The sequence below is a fragment of the Haliotis rubra genome, unplaced genomic scaffold (genome assembly GCF_003918875.1).
Source record: "Haliotis rubra isolate DU_JTF1 unplaced genomic scaffold, ASM391887v1 Scf124, whole genome shotgun sequence".
Taxonomy (NCBI): Eukaryota; Metazoa; Mollusca; class Gastropoda; order Lepetellida; family Haliotidae; genus Haliotis; species Haliotis rubra.
The window spans coordinates 589,673-613,174 of record NW_025765159.1 but is presented as its reverse complement, the minus strand read 5'-3'; the positions used below and the strand labels follow the sequence as shown (position 1 = coordinate 613,174).

The 23,502-nt window shown below is 39.8% G+C and overlaps 2 protein-coding genes across 3 annotated transcripts; one reads left to right on the top strand and one right to left on the bottom strand.

Annotated features, from left to right (window-relative positions):
• Positions 1–3,559: 3,559 nt before the first annotated feature.
• LOC124266236 (dynein axonemal assembly factor 6-like) lies at positions 3,560–12,486 on the bottom strand. Of its 2 annotated transcripts, none has more exons than XM_046701052.1 (7): positions 12,318–12,486; positions 10,252–10,329; positions 9,802–9,877; positions 8,245–8,341; positions 6,393–6,489; positions 4,800–4,885; positions 3,560–4,039 (listed from the first exon to the last, which is right to left on the bottom strand). In XM_046701052.1, exons 2-7 carry the CDS (start codon positions 10,327–10,329, stop codon positions 3,913–3,915), a joined length of 561 nt encoding a protein of 186 aa, XP_046557008.1. In that variant the 5' UTR covers positions 12,318–12,486; the 3' UTR covers positions 3,560–3,912. The 2 variants fall into 2 exon arrangements, with proteins under 2 accessions (XP_046557008.1, XP_046557009.1); XM_046701053.1 differs by having other exon boundaries at positions 8,245–8,338.
• Positions 12,487–16,195: 3,709 nt separating this feature from the next.
• Positions 16,196–19,426, top strand: LOC124266203 (heat shock protein 70 B2-like). Its single transcript, XM_046701007.1, has one exon. The coding sequence runs from the start codon at positions 16,395–16,397 to the stop codon at positions 18,291–18,293; it is 1,899 nt and encodes a 632-aa protein (XP_046556963.1). The 5' UTR covers positions 16,196–16,394; the 3' UTR covers positions 18,294–19,426.
• The last annotated feature ends 4,076 nt before the right edge of the window (positions 19,427–23,502 follow it).

Genomic DNA, 23,502 nt, shown 5'->3' with positions numbered 1-23,502 from the left:
CTGTAGTGCACCAGGAAGGTATCGTTGATTAAGAACTCTTTTGATTCCTGGAATGATTTTTGTTCCTTCTTTGACCAGTACCAGTCCTTGTCCTTCTTCAGAAGATCATACAGTGGTGCCACTGTACTTGCAAGGTTAGGCATGAACTTTGCATAGTGATTCAGCATTCCCAGATATGACCTAAGTTCAGACACATTCTTGGGTTCTGGTGCTTGTTGGATTGCCCTGACTTTTTCTTCGGTAGGATGTATTCCTTCCTTATCCACTTTGAAACCAAGGAACTCCACCTGTTTCAGGAAAAACTTGCACTTGACCTGTCTCAGTTTCAGTCCTGCTTTTTGTAGTACTCCTAGTACTGCCTTCAGGTTGGACATATGTTGTCGCTTGTTGTGGCCAGTGACACATATGTCATCCATGAATTACGACCACTCCTTTCAGCCCTTTGAGAACCATCTCAATTGTCCGCTGGAAGAGTGCTGGTGCTAATGCTCACACCATATGGTAAACGTTTGAACTGATAAAGCCCTTTGGAAGTGTTGATAGTAGTCAGTCTTCTTGACTTCTCATCAAGTTCCAACTGCTGATAAGCATGTTTCAAGTCAATTTGGTGAATTCCTCACCTCCATTCAAATTGGCTAACAGCTCTTCCACCTTGGGAATTGGGTAAGTCTCCACTTGTAGAAACCTGTTGAGAGTTGTTTTGTAGTCCCCACACAGCCGCACTTCTCCAGATGACTTCAGCACGGGAACAACTGGAGTGGCCCATTGTGAGTACTTCACTCTCTCAATAATATCTTCCTTTTCCATTCTATCAATTTCTTCCTCCACCTTTTCTTTCAGCGCAAGTGGTACTGTGCGAGCTTTGCAGAATACTGGATGGGAGTCTGTTCTGACATCTAATGTCACTGTGCATTCCTTGAGAGATGTCCTAGACCTTCGTCAAACACTTCCGGGAATTCTGTGAACAGTTGACCAATGCTGTCTTGGCCCATCCCGAAGATTTGATGTTGTGTGTTGAGAGAACACTTTTCCAAGGTTCCATGTACTTCAACCAGTTTCTTCCTAACAACGATGAGCCATTCCGTCCACCACCACTAGAGACAGTGTTCTGATCTCTGTCTCCGTGTCAACCTTCACACTTAGTTTTCCCAATACTGGAATGTTAGTTCCTAGATATGCTTCTAGTCTGCATGTGCTTTCAGTCAATGGCATGTTTGGAAATGTTGACTTGTAGACTTCCTTATTGACTAAGGTAACACCTGACCCTGAATCCACCTCAAACCTCATTGGCTTTTCATTTACCATCACAGTCTTCTTCCACTTTCCAGTACCTCCTTCCTGCAGTACAGAAGAAATCATGAACAGTTCCTCAAACACATCTTCATGTTCTGCTTCCACGTCTGGCTCCTCAACATCAATGTGATGAGTAGATTGCTTAGGATTACCCTTGGGCTGTTTTCCTTTTGTATCCTCTGTTTTAGCGCTCCGGCACGCACGGAAGATGTGTCCAACCTTTCTACAGTTATTACATTTGGCTGAAATGTAAGGACAATTTGGTGGCAGATGTTCTGTCGAGTTGCACCTTGTGCATGGTTTGTACTTGTCACCTTTAATTTTGTTTCTTGGTGGTCCAGTTCTCTGAGATGTTGACAACTTGTTGACTGAGGAGGTGCTGCCTTGAATCGCCTTGGCTTCCTTGTTGGCTGTTTCCATCGACAACGCTATTTGATAGGCTGCTTGGAATGTCATTGTAGCTTTCTCCTGTAACAACCGTCGTCTAATTGCTTCACTGTACACCCCGGCAACAAATCTGTCTCGTAACCACATTGTCAAATGTCCATCATAATTGCAATCTTCTGCAATTCTGCGCAGGTTAGCCACAAACGTATTTATGCCTTCATCTGCTCTCTGAACTGTCCTATTAAATGTACAGCGAGCTGTAATAACGTTAGGAGGGGGGTGAAGATGTTGTGAAAGTTTGTCTATTACATCCTTAGATGTTTGATCACTTACTTTCGCTGGTGAAAATAAGTCACGTGCCAATTTGTATAGTTCGTCTCCCATGGACGAAATAAATATGTGAATAATTCTTTGGTCATCCACTATATTATTGGCCGTCATGCTCGATTGGAAACGTTCAGCATACGTTGGAAAATCTTCCTTCTTACCTGAAAATTTGGGAACAGGCACACAAAAAGTGTTGACTGGTGCTGTTTCTTCATTCTCCATGACGAATATAAACGCACAGCCTGATAAATTATCCTTATCGTAATAAGAATAAAAAGTCCAAATCAGGAACACGTGGTTTCACTGTTTGAATGTCACACTGGCCTATTTCCACGCTGCTTTGATCCGTAGATCGTTAAAAACGTTTAAAGAACTCGTAGTTCAACTTGCCGTAGCTTGTTAGCGGGATCCCATCCTCGTCGCCAATTATTCTGTTGTGTATTTGAATCTTATACACAAGGCCGTGGCCGAACAGAACACAAAATACCATGACTTCTACGTCGAGCGTTTACTCAGGAAGTGGGGGTTACAAGCAGGGGTCCCCAAGGGACGAAACTCTAATCAGCTTGCCGCTACCGTCACATAAGGCTGCAGGAGTTGTCTCCCATACATGTATCTGCCACACAAGCCCATACACTACAAACATTTCTTCCTATTGATCCTCTTTGGTGCAGATGTACCCAACGCTGGGTTGTGTTGAAAAATGTCTGAGATTACCCAATGTTCCCCTGCATGTCTGGTATGGTGAACTTATTCTGGATCAAACAATCTAGTTATATTATGAAACGTATTGTGTGTGTCCGTGCGTGTGTGTGTGCACGTGCGTACATGGGACCGGGCGTGATACCATAAACCAGATTAAGGTGGATACCCAACTGAGTCAAAGCTGACCATTCCTTGTTTTATAACATAACTGCAGAGTGCCAGGCTGGGTTACAAGAAGTTAAATTTAATGTCTCCTGGTATAACATCACAAGACTAACGTTTTGCTTTCAGGTCCACTAAACCGATTTCATATCACTCTCTGACAGTTTCAGTGAACACACCTTTGTGCATATATTTATAAAATGACAACACATTCATAAGTACTTTTATTAAATATCTTTGTCAGTTTGACAAAATTATTATATCAATGCAAATTCAGTTCCATTTATCAACTCACCAATTTATAGACAACTGACATTCTTTCAATGAAAATGGAATTGGAATGAAATTGGACGGAATGTGCTTGTTCATCAATTCTAGATGACGATTTGCATAGGTAAAGGACCGTTTGTAATTTATGGCTAGGGGGGTGATGATGATTTTCATGGAGAAGCATGTACAATGTGAATGACCCCCTCTTAAAATTTATGTACAATGTAAGTGACCCCGCCTTGCACTTCATGTACAAAATCAATGTCTCCCCTCCTCCCATAATTTTTAAGCATAAGATTTTAATATTTCTATGTACAAAATTGATGACTGTGATGCAACTCTGAACAATGTATACACCCTACTTTCTTCTTCGAAATACGAAATACCGATGTGACGTTAACTATCAGCTCATGGGTCAAATCGGATGCACTAACTGCATCATGGGTGACTTCCTGAATTTGGTATTACGTACCTCCTTTAACCAAGATTCTGGAATTGCCTCAAAATACTTTTCATTATTTTGGGCCTGTCACAACCTCTGTTAAAAATAACCAGGATATGAATGAATTCAATTCTCTGCAATCTGTTAATGATAAGCAGTGATATTTGATCCCTGAAACAACATGAGGATGATGTCACTCCCTGAATATCTGATGCAGCCATATGCTGGACAAGCACATGCTGCTCAAACACTGGTCGGTATTGGGAGTCATGACATGTTATGGGTTAGCATCAAATATTGCACTTTGGTTCCATCTTGTCAGATCCTCAGAAGTTCATGAAGTCATACTCTCTTATCATGTGTAATGTGACGACTAGTGTCTGTGATGAACTCTCCCACTGTGCCTTGCCATTTTTGTGATCCACGGGGTGTGGCAGATGCAACCCCAGCTTGCTGCAAGTAGAAAAAGTTGCACTGTGTAAACTAAATTTTTAAATTTAATTAAATTTAATTAACCATTCGCATAGCGCATATGCTTGCTCCGTCTTTAAGCTCTTTAAATTTTGTCCTGGTTTGTGATTCTCTCATTTAACATACCCCGGTATATTGAGTCCCAGCACTAACAATCATTCTACCAAATTTAATTACATTCTGAACAAAACTGTCTGAATAATGTCTGCAAAAGAAGTTTCAAATTAAGGTAAGGTGAAATGCAATGATCAAATCAAGGTCGAACTTCAAAGATTGTAACATACAGAACATATATGTTGAACCCAATAATAGCACACTTAACTAAATTCACTGCATCTTGAAAACACAATGCTTAAATAATCACTTTTTTTCAATATGGCTGGAAATCCTGAAAACCTTTTTCAAACATTTTGTGCAAATTGGGGTGTCATTGTGGGAACAAGTGTGGGAAAGTTCAGCTTTACATGTCTTTGGTTTCTCAGGAGAATTTTACAATGCCAATGGCCAACAGACAAACAGACCACTATATAAGCTGGTATGAGTTAGAGCTACCTTAGAAGTCAATGCAAATCTGTAAAACAAGTATAGCTAACTTGACCTGCGCTTATCCTCAATTCATATCAAGTGGATATTTCCTGCTGGATGCTGTGCGAACCATGTTGACATTCACACAAAACCTGTATTTCAGCTTCATGGATTTGTACTTGTAAACATACCTGTACAACAGGTAACATGTACTTACTATTTTGGTGTGCGGCAGTCGAGAAACTTGGCCTTCACATCAAGTTGGACATCAGCAATTTTAGTGTCTGGAAGCTTTATCTTTACCTGAAGAAAGAGTAATGAGGAGATGTGTCAGGGTTTCTCAGGTAGTGGCAGTCTGTTCATGATCACGTCCCACAAACAGGCTCACATATGCAAGTGTTATAGTTGTTTTAAAGCAGAATATAGCAATATTCTTACTATCGCTGCTGCTCTGTAATTGAGTCTGGACCAGAGAAACCAGGATAATGATGATAATTTAAGGCGAGCATCAATGCAGCGGTGTGGTGACCCTAAATTAAGAATCCTTGCACAGGGTAACTGCAGCTGTTCTATGGTTGACCCTGCAATCCTGTTAAAAGTCGAGCCTCTTACAACATGTACAGTATGATGGCTGTTTGAATATCAATTCTAATTCTTTTCAGAAAAAACTAAATCTGTTGCCTAAACCATTTGACAGCAGCATTTCAATTCTATGGATTGGTTTGTCTGGCAGTTGATTTGTGAGGTTTAACATAACATGTAGGGAATGGACACATTGCACAGAATTTTCATATTGCGATATATCACCAGCGATGTTAGTGAAAGCATATACCAAGAAGCGATATGTATTGCAATATATTGCAAGAAGGTTTTGTTAACAAAAACTACTTATTATCGAGCTAATGCTTGATTTATAAAGCAAAAACACAACAAGATCACTATGCTTGACTAGGCTTTGATCAAAAAACTTTTAATGATGACAAAATAAAATGTAAAGAATGTTTGGCACAAATGAAACAAGGAAAGGAACGATTTAAAAAGCGGAAATATCTGAAGATTTCCTGAATTGTTACAAAGTTTTCTGAATGCATGTCAAAATATTCTTTTGATCAGCATATGCAGATACCGTTTGACAGCAGCATGCAGCTGGGTTCATGTCTGAACCTGGTAAATGTCCGGTTAACCAGTTATATTGGCAGCCCTAATAACATGACACTACTATTGACAACCAGTCAAATTTCACTGTTGAGAAAAGGCTGGACAAAATTCTAATCTTATAAAATTGCTCTATTGGATATATATATTGTTGCAGCATGTATCTACCTTGAAGTTTTTACTACCAGGAAATGTTAATACAATGAACATCTTCAGGCCAGACCAATTTTATTTCTTGTTTTACGGATCTGCTGGATGTATTTTTACAAGAATAAGAATAAAATAAAAACAAATTTTCCCCCGCTCAAAAAATTAAATTCTAATGTTAAGATATACAGGAGCGAGACTTTGACTACGTATACGCAAGGCAGTTTGTTGGACACTAAAACACCGGTATCTGTTCTCAGAGACTTTAAACTGAATCATGTAACAATATTTGTGTTAGAAATCAGTGCTTCGAGCACCTCAGTGAGTGTGAACTTGAAAAATAAAGCCTTTGAAAAACTCATGTGGGTTTTTGCTTTGACTGGTGATTTTAAAAAAAAAAAATTTCCCTCCTGCCATTAGGTTTTCTGAGGACCAAAATCCGTAAAACAAGAAATAAATTTGGTCTGGCCTCATGTTAAAATATTCATCCCTATAAACACAGACTTACCACCATGTCTTCACAACTGCTGGAGGATGGTGTCTTGTTTCCCATCCCCAAAAACATGTCTTCAGAAGTGACTGCTTGTTTGTAAATGATATCATAGCTGAAAAACAATATGCTGACAATCACCAGACGTGAGCATGGAGAAATACAGGGAATCTCTAATTAAGCAACATAACTGATGTTACAGGCAATGTTGAGGCAAGGTTAAAGTTTCGTTACTAACTATTTTGCCAATAAATTATCATTAACAGGTTAAGCATTGAGGAAAAATAACTTTTCCACTGAAACTGATAAAATAAATCAATGCTTCAGAAGAATTAAACTATTTGTCAAACTCATTTAAACAACTTCAAATACTGGAATCCAAACTTTCAAACAATTGTTGTTGGTCCCTGCCTGGTGCTTGGCATTAATGGGTACAGCAAAGACTGGTTGGCTCGGAGTCAGTATAATGTGTCTGAGTTGGGTATTCATGAGCTAGCACTCAGTGGGCTAGCACTATAAAACAAGCTTAAGTCTGCGCTAGTACAAGCAGCCACACATACACACACATGCATGTTGTCATATGAGCGAAATATTCTTAAAAACGACGTTAAAGCCCATTTCACCTCACCTCAAACAATTGCATGGTGTTATAAGCTTTCATGACAAAATAACTTCATATGAATCAGTAGTACATCATTAGTAAATATTTTGAATTTATTACAGGTTCTCAAACACTTACCACCCAAACAATAGATAGTAGATACACAAGAAACCTTGACATGACTGTTCTAATATATATCATATGACACACAAATTGTTTGAGTGGATATTATTAGGGATGTCATTGTGGATCCTGATATCAAGGTATGAATTACATTTGTAATCCTGTATCAATACAAATTTATATATAATAATTCTACATTAATAATTCACCACCACAAAAGCCTTATATTTATGAAGATCACAAAAAATAAAAATTCAATCAAGCAGAAAATTCAGTTTGAAATATTTAATAGATAGAGTTTCCATATAGCACTAAATTTGAAAACAGCAGGTTTACATTAGTAAATGTATATAAATAATAATTCATGTTAACATTCATTGACATACAGATAAATTGCGATACGTTTAGGTGATATATTTATACTAACATTTTCTGTCAATGACACCCCAGTGTATATATCATATCAGGTACAAACATGGTAGTTGACCTAATTCTGATTATTCTTACTGAATTCTGTCATGTTTTTGCAGATAGATAAAAGCAACGTGTTTTGGTGAAATACACACACATATCTAGCTTGTCTGTTTCATTGTTGTATATTGCTTGTCAAAAGTGATGTGAATATTCTACCAGAATCTGGGAAGTTTTACATACACTGGAACTGAACTCATTTTACACTGGATGTGAATCTGCAAATTTATTTTGCAGTTTCTAAAGAGTCCAGAGAACCAAATTTCTTTATACTTATCTGCAACTACAACCTGAAATCAATGATAATGAATGCTAACCAATTTTTTTCGATGGTATTGAACCAATCACAATTGTGAGATTTCAATTCCCAACACTAATTTAGAACTAACATTGTCTGTCAATGACACAAGTGTATATATCATATCAGATACAAACATGGAAGTTCTTAACCAGAAAATTCTTTATATTCTGTCATGGACGCCCAGGATTTTAAGCAACATGTTTTGGTGAAATACACACACATATTTCTGCATCGTCCTATTTCATTGTAGTATATTGCTTGTCAAGTGATGTACATTCTACTGCATGTTAGAAATCAATATAATTTCTATGTTTCCATTCACTTTTATCTACAAGATTGTACTGTTAGTGATTCATATTACAATGTCATCTTACTCAGGCTGAGGTCGAGGGTCATACACAGATTCAAACTCGGACCCCTCTGGCACCTCCTCTTCATCCCATATGTCTTTAACTGCCTTCTTGGGTCCTGCTGAAGTAAAAAGTAGTTTTGAATATTAAGAGTGAAAGTTAGGGGAGTCCAAGATTAGGGCTGCAATGAATCCACCATGAGTCAAGTATGATACATATCACAAATATTGGGTAACAAATATAATATTGGAAAACAAATAAAATAACAAGCAGTTGATATATTATTCATTAAATTCAGTGAAACAATAACTAAATAAATTCTTTGACATGTTTTGACCATGCTGACAGTGGTAGTTCATCAGGACAATTATTACCCACGTGTTCAACGTATGGGACTAGTTGCATACTAATTTCACACAATTGTACATAACAACACTAGACAAGATTTGATTCAGTAGAGGCGACCTCTCAGTTAGGTCAAATTTGCAGTTAAACATCACTAAACAAGATTATTTACCTTTTAAGTTACAACTTAGATGCATTGTGGCATTGCTGCTGGGCACATGTTCCTGTTTAAGTGATCAAGTTCAAACATGCACAATAATATAGCGGAAGATGAATTCTGTTACGGAGTAGTTAACTGATCATCAGTAAAATATAATACAGAAATACTATTATTCAACCCAAAGACAGTGTGAATATATCCAAGCATTGTGTAATTTTAATTACAGTTTGGTTTGATCTATAAATTACACGCTATTTTTGTCAATTTTTGACAACACTGATTTTACCACAAGGGTCAAGTTTGAATTTTTGTCAAAATTCTTATCCATGGTTTCACTGGTTTGCAGCCGGTCTTATGATTTAGCGGTAATATCAGACCGGTGTAATATATCAGGCCAGTGACCACATCAGTATAGGAGGGTGTTGACTATTATCCTGCCTGGTTTGGATATATTCCATGTTGCACATCTTGCTTTGACAAATCCGAACCAAATTCAAGTAAAAACACCCCTTTATTAAATAAATCATGAATATTCTCTCCTAGTGATTAAGAATAATGAACTGAATTCATGAAACTATACAGTTCGATTTACTGAATACAGGAGTGAATCATAACAGCCCTTGTAACGACAGAATGAGAGCATCCCTATATATGAGAGATAGTAAGTTTGGATTCCAGCTGTCTTTACAATATACTGTCAATGTTACAGTAGGGGTGGGGGCAGTGGTAGCGTAGTGGTTATAACATTCGCTTGGCATGTCGAAGACCCGGGTTTGATTCCCCCCATGGGTGCAAAATTGTGTGAAGCCCATTTCTGGTGTCCTCCCTGTGATACTGCTGGAATATGGTAAAACCAGCATAACACTAAACTCACTCACGACAGTACATTTATAAGACTTGGGATTCAGAGAGTCATTTGAGCATGATCCTTCGTCAGATAAGTGAAAGCTCTAGCCACTAGGTTCCCCACACGTCGCTTTGTGTCTATGATCCGATCATGTCACTGAATCATGTTACATTGTTTTCAGTAATCTGTTGATGAAGAACATCTGATGTGAATGCACTCATGAACTTACCAGATTTCTTTTCCTCTATTTCTGTCTTTTCAGGGACTATGTCAGCTGGTGTCATCTTTGCCATAGTATTTGAGGGCTGAAATATACATACAATGGAGCGTTTTTAGTCTGGATCTTGTCAGTCGAGAAAGGCACAATGTTCACATACTTATGGGGCCCATGTAATCTTTTGGATGTCCAGTATATGGGAGTTCCCAATACTATTTTTAGACATTTTTCAAATGTTGTATGTAGCACAAGAGTTATGGGAAACACCCTTTTGAAAAGCAGTTCTGGATTGGAAGTCATATCTGCAGTTATAGAAAAATTACATTAAATTTTGATTCCATATCAGCCCATCAGATTTGCAAAAATAGGATAACACACACTTCATAATTATTAGGGAATGAGAATAAGATGACATTGAGACTTTAAGGATGAAAATGATCAGTTCCATAAATATGGTCGTACCATGTCGTCTTCACTGTCGGAATCATGTTTCTCTGGATGAAGTAGATCCACAAGGGCTGCAACATTTATTGGATCCATCTGAAAGTCATCATTGATACATTAGTCATAACATTCCTTACTGATAATATAGACATCAATCAGTTCTACTCAGAGTTTAGTCATGGCAGAAGTAACTAGCTAGTAATCCCCACGAATGGAAATATTTCTATGGTAAAATTGGTTCTTTCTGAACAAAATTAAGCACACCATCTTGTGAGGAAAGCTGTGTTGTTGGTAGTGTTGGGAATTCGTTAAAGTCTCATTATTGATGATTGGTTCATGACAACCGATCAACAATCATCGAAAACAATTGGTTGGCATCATTTATCAAATTTTCCTGTTCTTTTCTTTTCAATGTACAAAATATCATGAAAAAACATGTAGTTCTTATTTTCAAATGGCACAAAATACATTAAAAAGGTTCACATCGTTAAATGATGACTAGTACGTTAAGAACAGAAATTTCCTGGAGTCTTAAAGGTAAATTCAGTCATCACTTGGAACAAGCTCGTGTATTTGAAGGGAATATGAACAGTCCACAAGATGGACATTTACTTCCATCTGATGGAAATTTTTGGATTTTCCAACAGGACAACGACCCAAAACATCGTTCAAAGCATTCACAGGCCTGCTTTCGGACCCAAAATATGACATTATTAGATTGGCCAAGCTATAGCCCTGACCTAAATCCAATAGAAAATGTTTGGGGACTTATGAAGGAAAGTGTCAATAAGAAAAATCTGACAAATATTGCTGAAATGAAAGAAGAGGTGGTCCGATATTGGGACAGCATGGACCACGACTTTCTAACTTCTTTGATCAGTAGTATGCCCCACCGCATTGAAGCCTGCATTGCTGCCCATGGTGACTTGACAAAATACTAACCGTTCACCTGTCTTTGAATCTGGAGTTATGTTCTGCTAATATTCACATTTAATACGTGAGTAATGAGTGAAAAAATAAAAAAAATTACAATCTTTAAATTCTCAGTAATTTCTGGTTGTACTGTATTATTGCGATTGTTTGAATCACACAGATGACAACATAATGAGTGAGTGAGTGAGTGAGTGAGTGAATATTGCTTAACGCTGCATCAGCAATGACCACGAAAACATGGGTTATCTCTGAATGTAAGCTACAATAGCTGCACACAGCTAATCAGAGTCACCTCTCAAAGTGATGAACCAATCCACATTTACTGTATCCTTTCATTCATTAATATATAATATAAGTTTTACGATGACTTACATAGAACTGATATTTAACGATGAATAGATGAGAAGAAAGGGTACCCACAGTTATTTATTACAAGTACTATGCTGGGACTCAAACCAACAAAAGAACTAGAATCTGTACTTTACTTAGAAAGTGAAATCCCAATTACAACATGTTACGTACCATGTTGACTTACCACTATTATGACATATGTAAGTTTATATCACAAACTACTATATGTATCTGCAGTATATGTTGGCTGAGTATTTCATTACACAGTATAGCCACACGATGGCCGAAGACAAAACCATTAAGTAATTCATGGCTAGGGGCATGGTGATGATTTCATGGGGGTGGGGTGTCACCCATTTTCTTCTGGGGAGATGGGGGTCATCAATTTTAAACACATCTACTGGGGGGGTGGGATTTATCAGCAATTTTGTAAATAATATTTTACAACTATAGGAGGGGGGGGTGTCATTCACATTGTACATGCTTCCCCATAAAAATCATCCCACACACATGCACGCACACATACCCACACACACAAACATGCGCACCACGAGCCATGAATTGTGAACGGTTCGTAACATGACTATGTCTTACTAACCTTTTAAAAATTGATGTTCCAGTGAATAAATATAATCGATGGTTGATTTGTTAGTGGTTTTTGATACTTGTGTATCAATAATATGCAAATATAAAAGGCCAAGAATGTTTACTTTTTATGGGAATTGTACAGAAGGTTCTCAAACGCCAAAGCTGGCACTAGCAGACGAACTTTCTAGTAAGTTCGTTCAGATTGTACTTCCATCTATGCTTGCACCCACGCAACGTCAATCAACAAGCGATAGAGCTTCCTCTGGCAATTATTCAAATGATTTTCTGCTTAGTAATTCCGCATTCCAGCGAAAGACAAGAACTTGCAACGTAGGTAAACAAATTTGGCAAGTTGCCGCAAGTTTGATCGTAGCAGATGTTCTGTTTGTTTACTTCCGTCATGCGCACACGGAAAGTAGCAACAGGGACCTTTCATTATCTACTTTTATCATATTTCAAGTTTTCTATACTGGAGTTCTTTACATTGATATAAATAATGTATTATTAATTAAAACTATTTGTTAGGCTAGTAATTGGATACATTAGTCATTAAACTAATCGCAAACATACAAATCATGATAAAAAATACTCCACAATGTGACACCTCCCCGGGAGTTAGACCTCAACACCGAGTATATACATATTCAGACATCACGTCTGAGATATGTAAAGTTAATATCTGTGAAAAAGGAAACTAAACATATGAAAGCATATCTTATGTACTATTATAATTTTTTTAATTCATTTGGCTTATTTATGTATGCACACGTCTTTAAAAGTATTCTAATTGACATGTTTTTGTAAGGCATACCAAAAATATCCTGGAACATTCTCGAATTTACAGTCTGACACAGACAAGGTTACATCACGAATCTTGGACATATATATATATATGTTTACTGGGAAAGTATATCCTATAACACATGCTACATTTATATGTTAATATTATGCATAGTGTGCTTTATGTTTGTAACAGTGCGAGCGATGAATAAAAGAAACATCTAAACTGACAAAGCGGATATCTTTTCGGACATTTTTTTAACACCGCCATCGGTGTATTTTCCAGACATAGTGTGAGTGAGTGAGTTTAGTTTTACGCCGCACTCAGCAATATTCCAGCTATAAATAATCGGATCTGGAAGAGACAATCCAGGGATCAACAGTATGAGCATCAATCTACGCAATTGGGATCCAGACATAGAGAGTATTGTGTACACATCAAACACAACAAGGTATCAATTTGAGAATCGAACTCGGATCGTCGAGGCGAACTGGGATAACTCACTTAGCATCAACTTAGCAGAACCAAAAGTATCGTCTTTGTCTAGCCCAATGTACTGTCTCCAAATACAGGACTTATTATAGTATTGTTAGGATTTGGTAAGAAAAGACGAGAAATACTTTTAAGGAATAATGTATTATTTTGATATCTAATATAATATATCACAAAGAACAGTACCGTCTAACAATTACCTAATACAACCTCGAAAATCCAGCATGTTTGATATCTCTATACTTATTCAAATCGTGAGACGTAGTTCTTAATGCCAATCACTGGTTTGTGTGGTCCAGTCACTGTTATTTACCACCCGTAAAGATCCGGGTTAGAATTGATCTTCAGTTTCCAATGCTTGTCGTAAAATGCGACACACGGGATCGGGTGGTCAGGCTCGCTGACTTGGTTGACATGTCATTGGGTGTCATCGATGTTCATGCTGATAGTAGATAGGGACAGTGGGAATCTCGTTAATCCATTCATGCGCGTCACTAATTAGATGACGAGGCTGGATTGTCTGGTCAAGACTCGATTATTTATAGACCGCCACCACATAGCTGGAATATTGCTGAGTGCGGCGTAAAAGTAAACTCACCCACTCACTCCGTTATTTACACTGGAAGAATACAATATCTGTCGTTAAATATATTTCCTTTATACCCACCTTATCCAAATCAGCCGAATAACCTATGTAACCACACGAAGCATAGCTTGCTTTCCTTATTTATGTTTCTTTGGTACAATGTGTGAAGCCCATTTCTGGTGTACGTTGCGTCGTCGAAAAGACTCGCAGTATTAAGGGTTATGTATCGGACTACTATATAGTCGGTCCTTAAGACATTTATAAGCAGAACACCCTTATATCTTACTGGAATTCTCAAGCACGACGTTAAACCAAATTTCACCTCACCTCTTACTGGACAGTTACAACTCGGAATAATCGTTTCAACGATAAGACAGGGTCATCGATGTTTAAACCTATGCATAAAATCTAGCCTGTGCCTATACCAATGTATATTTACCTACATCAACGTATGTATCCAAACATGTATAAATACCACATACAGTCGAACCCCGTTTATCCGGAGATTTTGGTTACTCTCGAAAATCGTCCGGATAGTGAGGCGTCCGGTTAACTGGATCAAACAAGGTGAAGGTGAAATTGGGTTTTAACATCGTGCTTGAGAATATTTCGCTCATATGATGACGTGCATGCGTGTGAATGTGTATGTGCGGCTGCTTGTATTAGCCCAGAGCTGGTTTTATAGTGCTAGCCCACTGAAACCATGCCGCAGTGAAGCATGAATACCCCACTCAGACACATTATACTGACTCGGCGAGCCGACCAGTCCTTGTTGTACCCATTAATGCCGAGCGCCAGGGGGGACCAACAAGTACCATATTTTAACGTCTTTTGGTATGACGCGGTCGGGGATCGAACCCGCGACCTTCCGCTCTCCGGGCGGACGCTCTAACCACTACACCAAGGAGGCGGTTGGATCAAACAAGCAAAACGCATTGACAATGTACATGTATATTGAATATGTATCTGGTTTATGAATGTTTGTATCCTGTTAGGCCTGACTGACTGAGTTTGGTTTTACGCCGCTTTTAGCAATATTCCAACAATATCACGGCGGGGACACCAGAAATGGGATTCACCCCTTGTACCCATGTGGGGATTGAACCCGGTCGTATCCTGTTAGGAACATCAGTTCCCTGATATTGGTCGACATGCTGAACAGGATGTGAACGTCTCGCTACACTCAGGGACATCCTTACATCACGACGACTGCCTTGAAAGGGCATGTCTCGACCCGACAATCTGTTCATTAACATCACACACCCGTGACGATTGGGGTTAAAATTGTTTTCAGCAACTCATGCTTGATGTAAGAGGCATCTATATATATAGCGAGATCGGGTGGTCAGGCTTGCTGATTTGGTTGGCACATATCATCATATCCTAACTGTGTAGAACGATGCCCATGCTGTTGATCACTGGATTGGACCAGAGAATCACTGGATTGTCTGGTCCAGACTCCATTATTTACATAACGCCGTCATATAGCCGGAAATATTGCTCAGTGGCAATAAAATAACAAACAAAAGAAATTAACGTTACGATTAATGATCTGTGCCATTTTATCAAAAAAGAAAGAGAAATTCAAACACTTGCCAAACGGGATCGGGATTCCAGGCCAGGTAAAAACTGGTCCCCAGCAACCTGTGTTTGTGCTTATGTGCTTATGAAAGGCGACACATTAAATTGGTCGGTCAGGCTCGATGACATGGTTGACTGCATGCATTTGTCATCGTACCCCGACGACGACGACGACGACAACAGCAACAAAATAAAACAAAAGTTAACGACCGACCATATATAACAATTAAAAAAGCAGCGTGTCCACATAATATCAATTTTACTGTCCATCGTCGACAGGTTTTAATCTTCAAAATATGTCACTTTTTATTGTATAAATTGTTTTCGTCACGATATGGCTGAGATATTGCCGATGTGACGTTAAATATTAACTCACTCACTCACTCACATAATATCAATGGCACTATACATAACAACAGAATTCTACTAATACAAGAAAATACCCGCTGCAAGTAAAAGGGAACAAAGTTACTGAGCCGGCAAATTCTTTCTATCTGACGCCACAGTGAGTCTTTATATTCGCAATATGCGTGTACATGTACTTCTGTGAAGCTTTGAATAGCTCGCCGTTGCATCACAACTTGTTTACCTGCGGCGTTGGCGGGCGCGGGTTTCCATAGGACGAAGCGCGGGGGTTCGAGAACTTGGCTGTCTGCCAAGAGGGAAAGCGTCGGTTGTAGCTGAATGTTCGGGAACGGGTTGTGTGTGTATAAATGTATCTGGCTGAGTTTGCGAGTTCAGACAACAGGCTTTCAAGACCCGAGAGAGACGTCGGTAGAGAGCTAACGCGAAAGTGCAGTTGCTTACTGCTTTGGTTTTATTTTCCGAAGAGTTGGGAGATCTACAGTCATGCCGAAGACTCCAGCCGTTGGGATTGATTTGGGAACAACGTATTCCTGTGTTGGGGTTTTTCAACATGGTAAAGTTGAAATTATCGCCAACGACCAAGGCAACAGGACCACACCCAGTTATGTTGCGTTCACCGACACGGAGAGACTTTTGGGAGACGCGGCGAAAAATCAAGTTGCTTTGAATCCCAGCAATACTGTGTTTGATGCAAAGCGTCTGATTGGGAGGAAGTTTAACGATCGAGCTGTTCAGGGTGACATGAAGCATTGGCCCTTCAAGGTCGTCTCAAAGGGAGATAAGCCGATCTTACAGGTGGAATTTAAAGGGGAAAATAAGTTGTTTGCACCCGAGGAAATCAGTTCCATGATTTTGACAAAGATGAAGGAGACAGCTGAAGCTTATCTGGGCAGTAAGGTCACAGATGCAGTTATCACTGTGCCGGCATATTTCAACGATTCCCAGCGGCAGGCGACGAAAGACGCCGGGACCATTACCGGTCTCAACGTCCTGAGAATTATCAACGAGCCGACGGCAGCTGCACTGGCGTATGGCTTGGACAAGAATCTGAAAGGTGAGAAGAATGTATTGGTGTATGATCTGGGCGGCGGTACCTTCGACGTCTCCGTCCTCACCATCGATGAAGGGTCGATGTTTGAAGTGAGATCAACAGCAGGGGATACCCATCTTGGTGGAGAGGACTTCGACAACCGGCTCGTCAATCACTTTAAGGATGAGTTCAAGAGAAAATATAAGAAGGATCTCACCGGAAACCACAGGGCTATCCGACGCCTGCGCAGTGCCTGTGAACGGGCCAAGAGGACATTGTCAAGCAGTACAGAGGCTGGAATAGAGATCGACTCTCTTCATGAAGGTATTGACTTTTATTCTAAAATCACAAGGGCTAGATTTGAGGATCTGTGCTCAGACCTGTTCCGCAACACCATGGAACCTGTTGAGAAGGCTCTGGTCGATGCCAAAATGGACAAGGGTAAAATTGACGATATCGTATTGGTCGGGGGATCAACCCGTATTCCTAAAATTCAGAAACTGCTTCAAGAATTCATGAACGGGAAAGATCTGAATAAGTCTATCAACCCGGATGAAGCGGTTGCCTACGGTGCTGCAGTCCAGGCCGCCATCTTGTCCGGCGATACCCATGAGACTATCAAGGACGTATTGCTGGTTGATGTAGCCCCACTGTCTCTTGGTATTGAGACAGCTGGAGGGGTAATGACGAAACTGGTGGAGAGAAATGCTCGTATACCCTGCAAAACGTCAAAAACATTCACAACGTATTCTGATAACCAGTCAGCAGTATCAGTGCAGGTCTATGAAGGCGAGAGAGCGATGACTAAGGATAATAATCTTCTCGGTCGCTTCGACCTGACGGGAATCCCCGCTCCACGTGGTGTGCCTCAGATTGACGTCGTTTTTGACATTGATGCCAATGGCATCATGAACGTATCCGCTCAGGACAAGAGCACTGGGAAGTCCAGTAAAATCACCATTACGAACGACAAGGGCAGACTAAGCAAGGAGGAGATTGACAGAATGGTCAACGAGGCCGATACATATCGAGAAGAGGACGAGAAACAGCGAGAACGCGTGACGGCCAGGAACCAGCTCGAAGCTTACGTCTTCAGTGCAAGACAAGCCGTGGGAGACGCCGGTGACAAGCTGCCTCAAGCTGATAGAGACACCGTCAATGCCAAATGTGAGGAGACTCTGAAATGGTTGGATGCCAATATGCTGGCTGACAAAGACGAATATGATTATCAGCTTAAGGAAATCCAAAAAACGTGCCAACCTGTGATGATGAAGCTTCACGGCTCAGGTCAGTCGTCTGGGGGTCAAGGTCAGGGTCAGGGTCAAGGTCCGACTGTGGAAGAAGTGGACTAAACTGTTCAATGTCTGTGTATCAGCGCTCTATCGTACAACATAGCCAGCTGTGTCGTTGTTTGTTGATTGATTGATTGATTGACATTCTGAATAATTCGGGACATGATCTACCTAATAAGGAGTATCACTGGTGCTAGACAAGGGATTATAATAATTGGTGTATGTATATTTTGAATAATATCGGTAAGTTATTTGATACATGAAATGACAATATGTAACCCTCATCTCATCGGAGACTCAACAATTACGTCCAATTTTACAATTTGCTTTCGTATATACTGGTATATTACGTCAACAGTCTATAAAAAGGCTGGGAAGAGTATTTAGTCTTAACAAAACATTCTACACACGTACATGCTAGATCAACGAGAGATTGCGCGTTGTGTGCTCCATATAAAGATGTGTCTGTGCTATCATCGTCTCCCCCTAGTATATCCTGTGTTTAAAAATACATCACGGCGTGCATTGTGACCTAAACGACCGCGTGTAAAGCCCCACAGAGCAAACGAGAACGAGATAGCGCCAAGTCGACATAGGTTGTCTCCCTTGGCTCATATACAAACACGCACTCTCTCGGCAGGGTATTGTATTCTCACTTTATACATTACTGGGAGTTAATTTATGCGAATACATTTAGGCATTGTTTTAAATTCAGTTCATTATCTTACAACAGCCTATTCTGATTTGAAATGGGTATTTTGTTTCTCCTTTTAAATGTAATTGATTTAAAGGAACATTTATAGATGCCTGTTAATGTGAATGAATATATTGCGAGATTATTTGGATTATCAATCAGTATTTTACTGTTGTGTATTATGGGACTAATGTTGCTATCAGGTATATGTGTTGTTTAAATACTAACAATCATACACTTCCATAATTTCTTTACTGATTCCCACTTGACCAGGAACATGCTCTGAAAAAGCCAGATAGTGCTTTTGGAAAAACTTATGCCCCACCTTTTTATGGACGCTAGCTTTTGCCCTACACGTGTGCTGATATGTGCCGGTATGCTTGGTAACGCCGTACCTACAGGTGTTGTTTCAGTGCATTATTTATATTTTTATGAAGAAATCCACTGCCGGGCAAAAGAAAGTAAAAAGTTTTCCCCTGAAAACTGGGTGAGACCAAAACGTCAGCTAAACGTTACCAGAATAGTCGTGGTAGCACTGCTGTGGTACCCTGATCAAAACAGCTATGATACCCGGATCAAAGCACAGCTGTGATACCCGGATCAAAACACAGCTGTGATACCCTGATCAATGCACAGCTATGATACCCAGATTAAAGAACAGCTGTGATACCCTGATCAAAACACAGCTGTGATACCCTGATCAAAACACAGCTGTGATACCCGGATCAAAACACAGCTATGATACCCTGATCAAAACACAGCTGTACTACCCGGATCAAAACACAGCTGTGATACCCTGATCAAAACACAGCTGTGGTACCAGGATCAAAACAGAGCTGTGATACCTAGATTATAACACAGGTGTAATGTCCGGATCAAATAATGACCATCGAATAACAATGTTTGTTTCATTTTGAGTATTTTCCTTTGCCCGGGGGTTGATTTCATTCTGCTGTCTCTGCATAATAGTTCTGCATATAAATATCAGTTGCTTTATAAAACTACTTATATATGATGACGTGTCAAATGCTTTGTCTTTGATAACGTTTCTGTTATTATTATTTGTTAATATGGTTTATTATTTGCAATAAAAACATTGAGGAATATCAAATGTTTCTGTCTATGTTTCTGTCTGGATCTGTAACAGACAAGGGGCTGATGGATAGCCTTGTGGTATCCAACATGGGAAATGTCATTTCTAATTTCCCTCGCCACAATATCGTATTTCGTATGGTACCTGCCGTTAGTAAAGCGGCGTAAAACTTTACTCACTCGATAAACATGAACTGACCTTTTCTCAGCTGAGACAGCTGGACATACTCGAATTCCTACCGTCCATCGAGGGACGGTAAGGTAGCCTAGTGGTTAAAGCGTTTGCTCGTTACGCCGAATACCAGAGCTCGATTCCCCACATGGGAACAATATGTGAAGCCCATTTCTGGTGTCCTCCGCCGTGATATTACTGGAATATTGCTAAAAGCGGCCTAAAACCCAACTCACTCACTCATTCACTCCGTCCCTCGGGGTAATCACGAAATTGTCTTTGAAGTCAGTTCACCAAACCTAATCGCACGACACTCATAGTCTCCACACAGATTAAACTGCTAACTTCTTTTTACTGTATGCGTTTTGCATGACCGTCGTTGCAGTGAACGATGTTTTCCTATTTACTATAGACCGATGTTATTTGATATATGAAAATACCCGTGTTTGCATTGAAACTCTTGGTAGTCTAGCTTATGAACAAAGATGTAAATGTACTTCTGTGAAAAACAGAAGAGCTATAGAACATACTTATACCGTTGCATGTTGATTTCTAAGTTGAAACGAAAAAGTGAGCCGGGAATCAGTACGTTAAAAAACTAGGCGTGAAGCAACAAAACAACACAGAAATTTGATTAACAATTGTATTAAAAAATTGATATAAATCAATAATAAGGTAGCGCAATGGCAGTACATATTCAGAGGTAGTATAATACAAGAGCAGTGATTACAGCAATAAATATATTCACCTCTCATTAACAGTAATCCAACTTCCGACATTTGGTTTAGGCAGAGTATCCCAGGGTATAGAGTGATCACACAAAATATTCCTCTTCTTGTGGCTTGAGATGTAAGCAGTTAGTGAGTTGTTTTACGCCACTTTTGCAATATTTGTTTTACCAGAAATGAGCTTCGCACATTCTACCTAAGTGGGGAATCGGACCCGGGTCTTCGAACGCTTTAATCAATTGGCTACCACAGGAGATTATTATTATTATTATTATTATTATTATTATTATTATTATTATTATTATTATTATTATGGTATATTTATATAGCGCACATAACCAACTGGTGCATGCTCAAGAACGCTGGTATTTTTCCCTCGATCATTGGATGTCAATCTCCGGCACATCGTATTACCCCTGGGAGTATACAACTCCCAGATGAATGTGTGATGGTGGTGGTGTAGTGTAAGGTCGACTAGGACCAGAAATATCTGAGACCAACACATTAATTGATGTTTAACTATCATAATATAAGTAGACATATTGCACTAAAATATTATATACTGAACATCATTGAAAACGCACCACCTGTATTAGTTTGGATTTCCAAGAGCATAAATGAGCAATCGGTGTAAATTTTACATACTTTTGTAGTCCAATGATTGGTAAAGAAAAGAAACAAGAACCAATCCAGCAAAACAGTGAAGTTTTAATTCAGCTGACCATGAAAGAAAGATGGAGTCAAATTGGAAAGTCAGTAACGTGTATGACCACCGTTAGCAGCAACACAAGCTGTGCAACGTCTCCTCATTGAACTGATAAGTCTCTGAATAAAGGGCATTTCTTGTTGCAAGGTCTCCCCAAGTTCCCAAGGTTGTTGATCTGTGGGCGATGTAATCCCACAAGTGTTCAATGGGAGACAAATCTGGGGACAATGCAGGCCATGGCAGTAGAGGAATGTTGTTGTTTGCCAGAAACTGTGTTGCAACACGTGCAGTGTGCGCTCGAGCATTGTCCTGCTGGAATGTGTGCAGATCTTGATGTTGGTTAAAGAAGGGAACGACGTTGTTCTGAAGAATGGTGTCACGGTAGTAAAGGGCATTCACTCTGCCACGACAAACTACCAGAGCGGTTTTGTGATGATAACTGATCCCTCCCCACACCATAATGCTTCCTCCACCCCACCGATCTGTTTGCACAACACAGTCCTGATGGTAACGTTCTCCCCGTCGACGCCATACCCGTAGATGCCTGTCAGCATTTCGCAAGTGAAAACGTGACTCGTCGGAGAACACAACACCATGCCAACGTCGTAACAACCACAAACGATGCTGTTCAGCCCATCGTCGGCGTTCACGGCAATGTCTATCAGTCAGGATGGGTCCAACATAAGGGCGTCGACACCGTATTCCTGCCGCACGGAGACGGTGGAAGCACTGATCAAACCACGTCGGCCTTGGACAGCGTTGGCGGTTCTGGCAGCCGGCAACGTACGATCCCGAATATGGCGCCGAACAATGTCTCGATCTTGGCGAGGGGTGGTAACACGTGCCTGGCCAGGACGTTGGCGGTCCCTGGTGGTTCCTGTTTGTTGGTACCTGTTGGCAAGTCTTATGATGGAATGATGGCAACCAAATAGTCTGGTAATAATACCTTTTAATGCGATTGATATGCCAACTTGTCTCGATCTTGGCATGCCCAATGCGCGGTTCTCGTTCCTCTGGTGACAATTTTGGCTTAGAATTGCAAAATAAACTTTACGTTCTGCGTGACAGGTTTGGCATTGCAAAAATGATAACGGTTTTTGCCGACGGTAATTTATACCCCTAATCAGCATGTTTTACGCATGCAATTTGTGCTCTTCGTGTGTGTTGTGCATGAATTTTGTTGTTGTCATGTGATGTGTTCCATGATGTGTTCGGGCAATCCGTTCTTTCCTGTACAGCATTATTTATTGTCTTTTGTGTTATTAACAACATTTCCAACGTTCATTTTCACTCTCAAAACAATCCTATTACCATATTTCAAAATTTACAGGTGGTGCGTTTTCAATGATGTTCAGTATATTTACCATGTATTATAATGAACCGTGTGGATGTTGGCACCCAATATTGCAGCAAGGGAAACTACTTCACTTTTCTCGAGCATGTCACTTTTGTGATTTTTCTTTTGTTAACATAATGGGGACACTCCAACAGACAATGTTGAACTACGTCAGGGGTCTTATCACTACGCTGGTCACAGAGAGGTGATACCTCCTTATCAGCAACACTTGTGTAGGCATTTAGTCCACAGTGACCAAGACAACATCTTCACATTTCTTACGACGGCACATTTACAGTTTTGTGTGAGTCTGTAGATTCAACATCCCACAAGCTTTGCTATTTCATGGAGACCGACTTCGCCTGGTGCATTCAAAATCTTTTTGGCAAGGCCTGAATTCAACATCATCCTTTAGCAATCCTGAGCGAGCAAGATGACATCTGCTGTTTCATTACCCTGCAAACCGACACGAGCTGGTTCCCATACAATATCACATGCGATATATGGAGTATTCAAAATTTCTATTTTTTAAATTTCGTAA